The following is a 13,306-nucleotide window of genomic DNA, read 5'->3' as shown; positions in this document are numbered from 1 at the left end:
TCTGTCGACCCATGTGCTAATATCTGGCTCTGGGGTTACTCTCTCACAACCTTTTACATTGAAAGTTACTGGATGTGAGAAGAAGCTCCTAGCAATTCCAAAACTGTGAGTTGGATGGTCTGGAGTTAAAGAAGTGGGAGGATGGACTTGCTCTGATGGCCAACATGGATTTGATGGTCAAAGTGGCTTCCGATACCATCAGAAAATGTGAATGAAAATGACCCTTTGATACAATATTTCCTATTTTCTACTAATCAGTAGACCTCTTTACATTGAATAGCGAGCCAAGTAATGTTATGAATTCCACTGGAGTTGGAAACTTCACTGCTCTGTCTTTCTAGCCAAAATGTGGATTGAAGAATCATTGCTGTACTCTTACACATCCTACGGTGCCTTTGAATGCAGCTCCACATTAACCTAGCCCTTTGGTTGGTCTGTACACACAAAAAATGTTGGAGGAACTCTCAGCATTTGAGATCCCTCGGCCTGAAACAGTAGCTGCTTATTTCCCTCTATAGATGCTGCCTGACCTGCTGAGCTCCTCCAGCATTCTGTGTGCATGTTGCTCAAGGTTTTCAGCGTCCACAGAGTCTCTTATGTCTCCTTTGGTTGGTCTATGTTGTTTAAATCAAATGGGCATGGATGATGAGAAAGTCAACATTATTCCTGAATATAGTGTTTCCTGTACGTTCTTCAGAACTGTGACAGCTGACCAATATTTAGCAAAGCTGTATCCTGACGACTCTGCTCTTCTGTTATATACTCGGACTGAAGGGAAGCATCCCATATACTGTACCTTCTTCAACACATTATCCACCTGCACTGATACTTCCAAGCAGCTACAGACTTTCATGCCAAGATCCCTCCTTTCAACAACACTCCCTGGAGCTCTACCATTTTCTGTGTATGTTGCACCCTTAATGGACCTTCTAAAATGCATCACTTTACATGTGTTAAGATTAAATTCGTCTGCCATTGCTCTGCTCAACTTTCCAGCTGATCAGTATAATGCTGTAGCCTCACTATCTCCAACATTACAAATTTTCATTGTCATCTGTAAATTTACTAATCAGATTTAATCCTCTCTCCTATGAATGTAGTGCAAATCCTTACTGGCAGTTAATTCTTTGTAAAGTGTGCTCTTTTTCAACCAGCAGTAATTGTCTTTTCCTCCAATGTGTATGCAGATTAAAACGCTGGAGCAAAACAAAACGATTGAGGAGCTGAATAAATCTGTGAAGAAGCTGGAGAAGTTAAAACAGGAGGCCACAGCAAAGCTAAATAGCACAAAGTCAGAGCTGGATTTCACTGAGCTGGAGGCAAAGGAGGAGAAAGATCGAGCTCGGAACATACTGGAGGCTGTTAGCAGTGAGCTAAAGACTCTGAAACAAACCCTGGAAGAAGTGGCCAAAAGGGAGAGACAGGTAAGAATATTCCTCGTCATAATGAGATCAGAGGATGAAATGTTTTCCATGTCTGGCTGTGTTGAGTCAACTCATGCATTTCAACAAATTGTTATGATTTTTATGGATAAAGGTTAAATTGGTCCACAGGTGAAAGTGAAATTAGAATCAGACTCAGGTTTGTTTTCACAGACGTACTGTATAGCTACATAGTATTAGGAAGGAACAAGAGAAATTAGATTGGGGGTGGCTTGCTTGAAGGCAAATCCACATATAATATGGGGGAATTTTTTAAAAGCTTGTTGATTAGAGTTCAAGACCTGCCTGCTCCAGCATGTTGAGTATAAAAGGTAGGGAGGGGAAAGTTTGGGAACCTTGGATGACACGAGTTATTGTAAGTTTAGTAAAAATTTATAAGGAAGAATATGTAAGGTTTTGAAAGCTGAAATCAGAGAATGAACATTAAGTAAGTGGGAAGGAATTTAATTTATTTTTATTTATTTAGAGATAGAGTGCAGAACAGGCCCTTCTGGCCCAATGAACCACACCACCCAGCAGCCCACCGACTTAACCCTGGCCTAATCACAAGGCAAATTACAATGACCAATTAACCTACTAACCGGTATGTATTTGGACTGTGGGAGGAAGGCAGAGCACCTGGAGGAAACCCATGCACTCACGGAAAGACGTACAAACTTACAGACGGCGTCTGAATTGAACTCCACATTCTGATGCCCCGAACTGTAATAGCATAATGAAAACTGCTACACTAGGGTGGGGATTATAAGGGGCCATGAAATAACTTTGGCAGGTAGGATTAAGGAGAATCCCGAGTCATTTTATAAGTATATTAGAAGCAAGGTAGAGAAGGAGTAGGACTACATAAAGACAAAAGAGGGGAGTTACACACAGAGCCAAAGGAAGTGGGCTAGGTTCTTAAAGAGTACTTTGCATTGGTATTCACCATGGATAACAGGGGGATTAAGGAAAGGAAGGTTGATATTCTAAAGCATGTCAATATTAAGGAGGAGAGGATGTTAGATGATATGAAAAATATTAAGGCGGTTCAGTTCCCAGGCCCTGATGGGATAACAGGGTACTGAGGAGTACAAGCGGAGACAAAGATCTTTGTATCCTCTTTATCCATGGACAAAATGCCACAAGATTGGAGAATAGTCAGTGTTATTCTTTTGTTCAAAGGGACAAGACAGACAAACCAGGAAATGATAGGTCTGTGAGCCTTGTATCATTGGTAGGGGAATTATTGGGGAGGATTCTTATGGACAGGATACTTGCCTTTGAAAACACGTGGGCTTAATAGGAATCATCAGTGTTTTTTCTTTGCAGGGGATGTCTTGTCTCACAAATTTTATTAAATTTTTCAAGGGAGTGACGAAGGTGATAGATGAGGGGAGAGCAGCGGATGTTGTCTACATGGACTTTGGTAAAGCATTTATTCCTCGTGGTACGCTGATCCAGAAGACAAAATCTTACAGAATCCACAATGAGTTGGATCCAAATTGATTGGGCCATAGAAGTCCAAGGATAGGGGTAAAGGCATGCTTTTCTGACTAGTGACGTTCTGAAAGGATCGGTACTGGGCCCTCTGTTGATCGCGAGACAAATATCTAGAACATAGAATATAGAATAGTACAGCACAGTACAGGCCCTTCGGCCCACAATGTTGTGCCGACCCTTAAACCCTGCCTCCCATATAACCCCCCACCTTAAATTCCTCCATATACCTGTCTACTAGTCTCTTAAACTTCACTAGCGTATCTGCATCCACTACTGACTCAGGCTGTGCATTCCACACACTGACCACTCTCTGAGTGAAAAACCTTCCTCTAATATCCCCCTTGAACTTCCCACCCCTCACCTTAAAGCTGCATCCTCTTGTATTGAGCAGTGGTGCCCTGGGGAAGAGGCGCTGGCTGTCCACTCTTATCTATTCCTCTTAGTATATTGTACACCTCTATCATGTCTCCTCTCATCCTCCTTCTCTCCAAAGAGTAAAGCCCTAGCTCCCTTAATCTCTGATCATAATGCATACTCTCTAAACCAGGCAGCATCCTGGTAAATCTCCTCTGTACCCTTTCCAATGCTTCCACATCCTTCCGATAGTGAGGCGACCAGAACTGGACACAGTACTCCAAGTGTATATTAATGATATGGATGTATTTGGAGTTAGTCTGATTAATTCAGACCGCAGATAAGCATGAAAATCAGTGGGGTTGTGGATAATGAGGAAGATTGTCGGGGGCTACGGCAGGATATAGCTTGGAAACTTGGGCAGAGAATTGACAGATGGAGTTCAATCGTGATAATTGTGAGGCATTGATTTTTTGGGAGGGAAAAGCACGAGGAAAGTGCACAGCAGATGCCAGAATGCCTAACACCATCATTGTGCAAAGTACAAGCCCAGAGCTCCATGAAAGTGGTAACACAAGTGGATAGATAGGGCGTTATATGGTGTGCTTGTCTTCATTGGTCGTGACATTGAGTATAAAAGCTGGGAAGTCACGTTGCAGCTGGATAAACCTTTGGTTATTGTGTGCTGTTCTGGTCACCGCAAAATAGGAAGGACGTGGAGGCTTTGGAGAGGGTGCAGATGAGGTTCATTAGGATGTACTTGGATTGAAGTGAATTGGCAATAAGGAGAGGTTGGGCAAACTTGGATTGTTCTCTCTGGAGTGTCAGAGGCTGACCGGCTAACTGATACAAGTTTTTTAACGTTATGAAGAGGGATAGACGGGGGAGGCAGACGGTCTTTTGTCGGGATGGAAATGCCAAATAGTAGAGGGCACAGGTTTAAGGTGAGAGGGGAAAGGTTTAAAGGAGATTGCGATGTAGTTTTTTCTCCACACAGAATAGTAGATGCTTGGAATGCCCTCCCAGGAGAGGTGTTGAAGTAGATGAAGCAGTGCTGGAGGAACAACACCTTATATTCTGCCTGGGTAGCTTCCAACCTGATGGCATGAGCGTCGATTTCTCAAATTTCCAGTAAATACCCCCCCCACCCGACCATTTCCCTCTCTCACCTTATCTCCTTCCCTGCCCATCACCTCTGTCTGGTGCTCCTCCCTGTCCCCTTTTCTTTCTTCCATGGCCTTCTGTCCTTTCCTATTAAATTCCCCCTTCTCCAGCCTTGTATCTCTTTCACCAATCAACTTCCTGGCTGTTACTTCACCCTCCCCTTCCCAGTTTCACCTCTCACCTTGTGTTTCTCCCTCCCCTCTCCCCACCTTTTAAATCTATTCCTCATTTTTTCTCCAGTCCTGCTGAAGGATCTCGGCCCGAAACGGCGACTGTACTCTTTTCCATAGATGCTGCCTGGCCTGCTGAGATCCTCCAGCATTTTGTGGGTGTTGCTCGGATTTCCAGCATCTGCAGATTTTCTCTTGTTTGTGAAGCAATGTTCATGATGCACTTAGACAGACAGAAGAACAGGCAGGGAATAGAGAGATACAGGCCATGTGCAGGCAGATGGGATTAATTTAGATGAGCATCATGATCTTATCAATCTTTACCAGATGCACAATACTACCCCAATAGTAAAGGTCCACATGAGACCCTGAATTTGAGAAAGATTTGAGGAACTGTTTTGGTCATCTGAGGGAAAAAAAGCATTTGACAATAAAGATCTCAAGCCCAAAACAAACATCACAGCTTAGCAAGTAGCAGTGATTCCAGCTCACTTGCAAGGTTTGGAGATGAGGACCCCAAAACATTGGAGAAATACCTCAATGAAAATGTCATATAAAATCAGAGGCAGAAAGTTCAAAGGAGTTTTTTTTACATAGAGAGAGGTGGCTGGAATATGCTGCCAGGGTTTGTTGTAGGGGCAGATAACAATAGAGATGTTTAAGAGGTACTTACATAGACACATGGATATACAGAGAATGAAGGGCTATGGACCATATTCCGGAAAATGGGATTAGGTGTCATTTGGCACAACATAGTGAGCCAAAGGGCCTGTTGCCTTTGCTGTACAACTCTGTGTTCTCATCTGCACCACAAAGTCCTCCAATCCACTGGCAGGATAAGCAACTCAGCATCAAGACCCTCTTCCAGGTTAATATTTCCAGCACTGAGATACTGATTACTCTTACTGGGCAGGTCACATTGTTTGGCTAAATTCCCACAACAGAGCCTCGTTGTGGCAACGGCATACCACAAGTACAGGGGAAGGGTCTGAAAGATGTTCTTGAAGTCTGCTTGTAACATCTGTGTTGACTCGTGCTAGTGCCTGGACCATGGTAATTTAGAATGGAGAAACACAGAAACATAGAAAACCTACAGCACAATACAGGCCCTTCGGCCCACAAAGTTGTGCCGAACATTTCCCTTCCTTAGAAATTACTAGGCTTACCTATAGCCCTCTATTTTTCTAAGCACCATGTACATATCCAAAAGTCTCTTAAAAGACCCTATCGTATCCGCCTCCACCACCATTGCCGGCAGCTCATTCCACGCACTCACCACTCTCTGAGTAAAAAACTTAACCGTGACATCTCCTCTGTACCTACTCCCCAGCACCTTAAACGTGCCCTCTTGTGGCAACCATTTTAGCCCTGAGAAAAAGCCTCTGACTATCCACATGATCAATGCCTCTCATCGTCTTATACATCTCTATCAGGTCACCTCTCATCCTCCGTCGCTCCAAGGAGAAAAGGCCAAGTTCACTGAACCTATTCTCATAAGGCATGCTCCCTAATCCAAGCAACATCTTTGTAAATCTCCTCTGCACCCTTTCTATGGCTTCCACATCCTTTCTGTAGTGAGGCAACCAGAAATGAGCACAGTACTCCAAGTGGGGTCTGACCAGGGTCCTATATAGCTGCAACATTACCTCTTGGCTCCTAAATTCAATTCCACGATTGATGAAGGCCAATACACCATATGCCTTCTTAACCACAGAGTCAACCTGCGCAGCTGCTTTGAGTGTCCTATGGACTTGGACCCCAAGATCCCTCTGATCCTCCACACTGCCAAGAATCTTACCATTAATACTATATTCTGCCATCATATTTGACCTACCAAAAAAGAAACATTCAGGGTAGATTTGAGAGCCTCTATCCCAGAAACAGCAGCAGCACATGCTGCCATGCTTCCATACGAGCTACCTGCCACCTGACAAGCATCTCTAGCCCCAACTGTGGCAGAGTCTTAGCCCCACGTCAGCCAACTTAAACCCCACGTTCAAGTGGAAGCAAGTCAACCTTGATCCCAGTGGAATGCCTAAGAAGAAGACAAGATACAGGAAATACAAGTATATCCTCGATGCACCTGGGGAAAGTGTCTGGGGTTCTGGAAAATAGGAAGGAAGGTAGCTAAAGGGCAGTTGATAAGTCTTTAGAGGAAGGGGTGATTGTTGGGGGGGGGGCAGAATTGAAGGATGTAGTCATTTCATTGCTTTCTTTTCTTTTTACAATATTTTTATTCAGAAGAAAAAAATACAAGATTTACAGAGTGCAACACATAGATACATCTCAACATAACTTGTGTACATTCATATATTGTAATAAAATTGTTCAAAATATTATAGCATATCACATAATGGTATACCACTCTGTAATAAAAAATTTAAAGATAGGTCATACATCATAAAATAAATTTTTTGTATAAAAAAATTAGTCATTTCATTGCTGAAAAAGAAATGGGTCTGCTTATAGCCAATCACTCTCGAGGTGATGTACACGGGGATTATGTGGAATAGGTAAGGGTTAATGTTCAGGAAATGGGAGGGTGATGTACAGTTTGTGCCATGGATGGTGGAGGGAAGGGAAAGATACATTGGGAGCACTGATGCATAAGGTGACTTGGGCAGGATCGACACAACGGGAAAACTGGGAGAATGGAGCTTAGCCCTTGCAAACATGGCATGACAGGAAGGGTAGTCAAGTTATCTGAAAGTGTCAGTAAGTTAACAGTGGATATTTATCATGGATCCATTCCCAGCAATGAAGATTAGAGAATGATAATGAGAAGTGTTGGTGACCATGTAAAATTAATGGAAAAATGCAAACTAAAAGAGTTGCTGAAACTTTCTTCTTTGGACCCAGCAGTAGGTTTCCTGTCTCACTTGCCCAGAAGAGGGAGCGTTTTACTGCAAGATGTTTGGCTTCTGGTACTGTGAAGCTAGTTATCCAACAGGTGTGCTTTATCCAGGTTCCTCTGCACCTTATAAAAGAGATCAGCAGGAATCTCAGTGAACCAGTGGGAACAGTGAGAGGTCTCTCTGAGCCTTGGCAGAGGTTGGGTGCTGGAAGGAGTGCCAGGGTAATGGGTACTAACATACTGGAGTAGGTGGGGGTGGGCTGTATGAGAGCAAGCAGCTTCAGGACAAACTGGCTTTTGAATCAGGCCACATCCTGCATTATGAGGTGTCACAAATGACTGATCAATGATTTGGAGCCTGACAATTCAGCAGTTAAACATGGAGCTCTGTTTTAGAAGCCATTTTTTATTATTGTACTCATAACTTGAGGCTGTGTATAAGGTTTCACCGTCTACACCAGCTCCCCCCCCCCCACCATTTAAAGGACCTTCAGATTATAATTGGGGGCCACTAGAGACACCTTTGACATGCTTGAAGTAAACTTCTGTGAGGTTGTCCTTCAGATCTGGACTTTGGGGACCTGCTAAATGAGTATAATAAGGATCAAACTCATCCAAGTACTTGAGGTGTCACAGATTTGCAGTATTCACTGCAAATTACAATTGTGTGTTAATGACCGGATTTGGCTGGGTGACCATGAAAATATCTTGTCTGCTAGAATTCCTGAATTGTAATCCCTGAGCACAAAGCTTCACATCAGAACTGCAATTTTATAAAATAATCTTTATAATTATGAATAATAATTCTGAATCCTAATTCAGCATAATGTGTATCAACTCAAAGTTCAAATTTATTATCAAAATGCATATGTATCACCATATACAACCCTGAGATTCATTTTCTTGCAGGCATGCTCAATAAATCCGTAATAGAATAATAACCATAATATACTCAATGGATGACTGCACCAACTTGGGTGTTCAACCAGTTTGCAAAAGACAACAAGTACAAAAAGATGGGAAAATAATAATAAATAAATAAGCAATAAATATCGAGAACATAAGATGAAGAGTCCTTGAAAGTAAGTCCATAGGTTGTAGGAACAGGGCAAGTGAAGTTATTTCCTTTGGTTCAAAAGCCTGATGGTTGAGGGGTAGTTAACTGTTCCTGAACCTGGTGGTGTTGAGTCCTGAGGCTGATGTACCTTCTTCCTGATGGCAGCAACAAGAAGAGAGCATGTCCTGGGTGGTGGGGGTCCCTGATGGTGGATGCTGCTTTCCAGTGGGAGCATCTCGTGTAGATGTGCTCAATAATGGGGAGGGCTTTACCCGTAATGGACATTACGATTTTCCATTCAAAGGCATTGTTGCTTCCATACCAGTCAGTACACTCTCCATCACGCTTCTATAGAAGTTTTAGATATCATACCAAATGAGTTTTTCTCTGTATTAGCCATGTATAATTAATTGTGCCTGAGCCATTTTGTGTCGGATTGTGCATGTATGTCTGTGTGTTTGTTTGTGAGTGCGTGCATGGACGTGTGTACATCTGATATGTCTCTCAAGCAGGGGCTCCATTTTCTTAAAGACCAGGTAATAAACTATTCTGAATGCATGGTTCTTTCCATCTGAGAACACTCAAGTACATTGGGGGAAAACCCAACCATAAATAAAAAGTTCAAGATGCATTGGAAACAGAAGCTTGAGGTCTATCAACAGTCCCTCTTCGCTCTTTTTTTTCCAGTCACCATCAATTCTCCAAACCACAAGATGAGAAATTGATTAAATTGAGAAATTTAATTCATGAATTAAAACATACATTCTCGAACACCCTTTTTTCCCCACACGGGGGGGGGGGGGGGGAGAGGGGGGAGGGGGGAGGGAGGGGGAGAGAGAGAGAGAGAGAGAGAGAGAGAGAGAGAACAACACCTTGTTTTAAAGCAAAGTTTGTCTTTGCTGCTCTATATAAGAAGCAGTTGCTTGCTACTTTCCTGCACACGCTGTTCTGCATGAACCTTGCTAAACCCCAAGGATCTATGAACTGTAGGCTGACATGCAAAGTGCACTATGGGGAGGTGCTGCTTGCTTTCAGAAGAGATATGAAATCCTTGATCTGTCATCAAGTTACAAAAGATCCAATGCTGCAGTTCAGAGGAGGTGATGATGCACCATCAATAACTCTCTCTGAGATGTAAAGGCGAGATATCAGCTTTTATTGACTGGAAGAAGGAACAAGCAGTGGTTGACCACCATACTACATCCTGGAGACAGAGGCCGGGCTCAGACCTCAATCGCCTTTATACCGGGGTCTGTGGGAGGAGCCACAGGAGCAGTCAGCAGGGGGCGTGTCCAGACAGGTATATGTAGTTCACCACAGGTGAGTTCCTCTCTAGGTCCTAGTTATTATTTACCACTTAATCAATATTGCTTAAATAACCTACCGGCTCTTTGTCACGTTGCCTTCCTGGAGCCTTGTTTTAGGCAAGTTGTCTGTTATGTTTCAGATGCTGCCATATCTAAAGTACTTCACTGGCTGTGAAGTGCTTTAGATGGTTCAGAAGCAGTGAGAAATTCTTCACTGTATAATTCTTCTCCTGGAGTTGAGGCTTTGAGACATTCCAGTCTGTTGATTGAAATGGGGCAACTTCTTCACTCAGAGGGTGGTGAAAGTGTGGAGTGAGCTGCCAGCGGAAGTGGTGGTTCCGGGTTCGATTTCAACATTTGGTTAAGCGTGTGAATGGGAGGGGTATGGCGGGTATGGTCCAGGTTGATGGGATTAGGCAGAATACTAGTTTGGCATAGACTAAGTGGGCTGAAGGGCCTGTTTTTGAGCTATAGTGCTCTGTTCTATAAATAGAAACTGATTCTACTTTTAATATAAAAGGGAGCTCTTTGTGACACTAATTTTAATCTGATGCTCCTTTGTCTGCACTTATGTGCGCTTAGGTGCACTTGTGTTAACCATTGTATACTTGTTGTTTCAGCTGGTGAATTTCAGAGATGTTGTCTCACGGATTTTGGGCCTGGATGTTAAAACTCTTGCTCTTCCTGACTATGAAATAATAAAAAGACTTGAGAGGCTGGCCCAAGCTCACCATTCTTCAGCCATGACTGCACTGTGCCTCGAGAATTCGATGGATAAGCTAAACCAGGGCTATGTAGCAGGATGTGAGGCAAGGCAACGGTTGGCCGCCAGCCTCAACCATCCAGGCCCCAAGCCAGTATCAGCATTGCCACCAAGAAGACTGAAGAGTGCCTCACCGTGAGAAGTTTTTTGATCTGAGTTGATGATCGTATGCACTACCTGTCTGATGTCCATAATGATTGCTTCAAAATATCAACACCTTTCTGGATCCCTCTGTTCTTTTAATGATCTTCTAATCAGAAGCTACCTGAGATGCTGCTGTCGGTGATCCTCAGAAGAATGTGGGTTCAAGTCTCACTAAAGAGACTAAGGTACACAATCTTGTGCAGGCCGCAGGGAACGCTGCAGTTTTGGAGTTTCTTTCTGCCCAATGAGATTTTAAATTATTACACTGTTTACTCTTTCCAGATGACATAAAGGTTGTCCAGTACTATTCCGAAGAAGGGCAGGGTTTTTCTCCTGACCAATATCAAACCCTCAGCTAGATCTATCAAGTGGCTTCCCTCTTTTTTGTTTGCGAGACTGCGGTGTGAAAATTGGCTGCAGCTGGTAGTTGGTGCACCCGGTGTTGCCTCCTCTACATTGGTGACACCTGATGCAGGTTGTGGGAATGCTCAGACAAGCACCATCACTCTATCTGCCACGAAAGGCAGGACCTCCTGTCACTATCCATTACAATCTGACGTCCCATTCCCATCCTGACGTGGTTGTTCATGGCCCCCTCTACTGCTACCATGAGGCCAAACTCAGAGCAGCACCTCATATTCAATTTCTCCAACTTTGGTCATTTGCGCCCTCTACCCTGCTTCTCTCTTATTCCATTCTCATCTAAATTATTGTCTCACCCCTTCTTTTCTTTTCCCTGTCCATCACTGTCCTTGGTGCCCCTCCTGCTTCGCTTTCTCCCATGGTCATTTGCCCTCTCCTATCAGATTCCTTCTTCTTCAGCTTTTTACCTCTACCACCAATCCCCTCCCTCACCCACCCTCCCCATACCTCATCTGGTCTCACCTGCCAGCTTGTACTCCTACCACTACCCCCACCTTCTTATTCTGGCTTTTGCCCCCTTCCTGTCCAGTGCGGGTGAAGGGTCTCGGCCCAGTTAAAACTATTTATTCCACTCCATCGATGCTGCCTGGCCTGCTGTGTTCTGCCAGCATTTTGTGTGTGTTGCTTGAATTTCCAGCATCTGCAGATTTCCTCATGTTTGCATCAATAGAAGTGAGGTGGTTTTGGTGATGGACTTGGCTGTGTTGATAACACTTTACAATTCCCTGTGGTATTGGGCAGAGCAATTACCATACCAAGTAGGATGCATTGGGATAGGATAACATTGCAGCAGGAAGGTATGAGTGTCAGACCAGAGCAGACAATCTTAAGCCAATGCAGTTGCTAGCACTTTTGTGAGTGAAGTGTAATAGAGGCTGGAGGTGCTGGGTGAGTTCAGCGATGTCAATGTGTGGACAACATTCGCCAAGTGCCCTCTGCTTGAGGTTCTGTGCAGACAAGGCCTATGGGAATGACCAACAAGGCCTATGGGAATGACCAAAAAGGCCTATGGGAATGACCAACAAGGCCTATGGGAATGACCAACAAGGCCTATGGGAATGACCAAAAAGGCCTATAGGAATGACCAACAAGGCCTATGGGAATGACCAAAAAGGCCTATGGGAATGACCAACAAGGCCTATGGGAATGACCAAAAAGGCCTCGGCCAGAGATACATCCACCTTGAGATTTCATGGCATCCATCTTCTTTCAGTCAGCTACCTTCTTTGACAAGCTGTCATTGCTGATTATCCTAGTGTAGCCTCTGCAGCTCCCTGACCCAACATCTGCTCAACATTTCTCCCATCACTGGTCCAACACCCCTCCCCTGACCACCACTTATCTTCCCATCCCACTTCACAGCCAGATGCGCAGTCAACAATGTCGCATGGCACCATCCTTTATTTCTTCAGCAGTTTGATCAGGGCACAACTGTGCAAACGTGGGCACCAGCCAGTGAGAACAGTGGGTAGAGTTTAAAAGGAGTCAGCTTTATAGAGCGGGCGTCGAAGGAGCGGGTATTGGAAGAGAGGGAGACAGAGTAGGAAGGCTTTTACTCAACGTGGCTTCAGCGATAACGGGTCGAAGCGAGGTAGGTTGCCTGTTTAGAATACAGGCAGGAAGAATGTGTGTGAGGCCGGTGTTCTGTGCTCGGTATCAGATGTGGGAAGTCCGGGACTCTCCCAACCTCCCGGATGGCCACAGCTGTGCCAGGTGCATCGAGCTGCAGCTCCTTAGGGACCAGGTTAGGGAACTGGAGATGCAGCCCAATGTCCTTCGTCGGGTCAGGGAAAGTGAGGATGTGATAGACAGGAGCTAAAGGCATGTAGTCATACCCTGGCCTCGGGAGACAGATAAGTGGGTAACAGTCAGGAGAGGGAAGGGCAGGAGTCAGAGGCTAGAGAGTACCCCTGTGGCTGTATCCCTTGACAATGTACTCCTGTTTGAGTACTGTTGGGAGGGACATCCTACCTGGGGGAAGCAACAGTGGCCGTGCCTCTGGCACAGAGTCTGGCCCTGTGGCTCAGAAGGGTTGGGAAAGGAAGAGGATGGCAGCAGTGATAGGGGATTCTATAGTTAGGGGGTCAGACAGACGATTCTGTGGACGCAGGAAAGAAACACGGATGGTAGTTTGCCTCCCAGGTGCCAG

At 44.5% G+C, this 13,306-nt stretch overlaps 1 protein-coding gene across 1 annotated transcript in view; it reads left to right on the top strand.

Annotated features, from left to right (window-relative positions):
• The window catches only part of ccdc170 (coiled-coil domain containing 170), a 78,778-nt gene extending 68,049 nt beyond the window's left edge, over window positions 1-10,729 (top strand). The window contains exons 12-13 of the mRNA XM_073050269.1: window positions 1,188-1,424; window positions 10,448-10,729. Of these exons, the coding sequence (XP_072906370.1) occupies window positions 1,188-1,424; window positions 10,448-10,729 (519 nt within the window). The remainder of the gene's footprint in view (window positions 1-1,187; window positions 1,425-10,447) is intronic.
• Window positions 10,730-13,306: the final 2,577 nt, after the last annotated feature.

Source organism: Hemitrygon akajei, chromosome 7 (genome assembly GCF_048418815.1).
Source record: "Hemitrygon akajei chromosome 7, sHemAka1.3, whole genome shotgun sequence".
Lineage (NCBI taxonomy): Eukaryota > Metazoa > Chordata > Chondrichthyes > Myliobatiformes > Dasyatidae > Hemitrygon > Hemitrygon akajei.
Note: the sequence above shows the minus strand (reverse complement) of the source record. Positions and strands in the feature narration are given on the sequence as shown.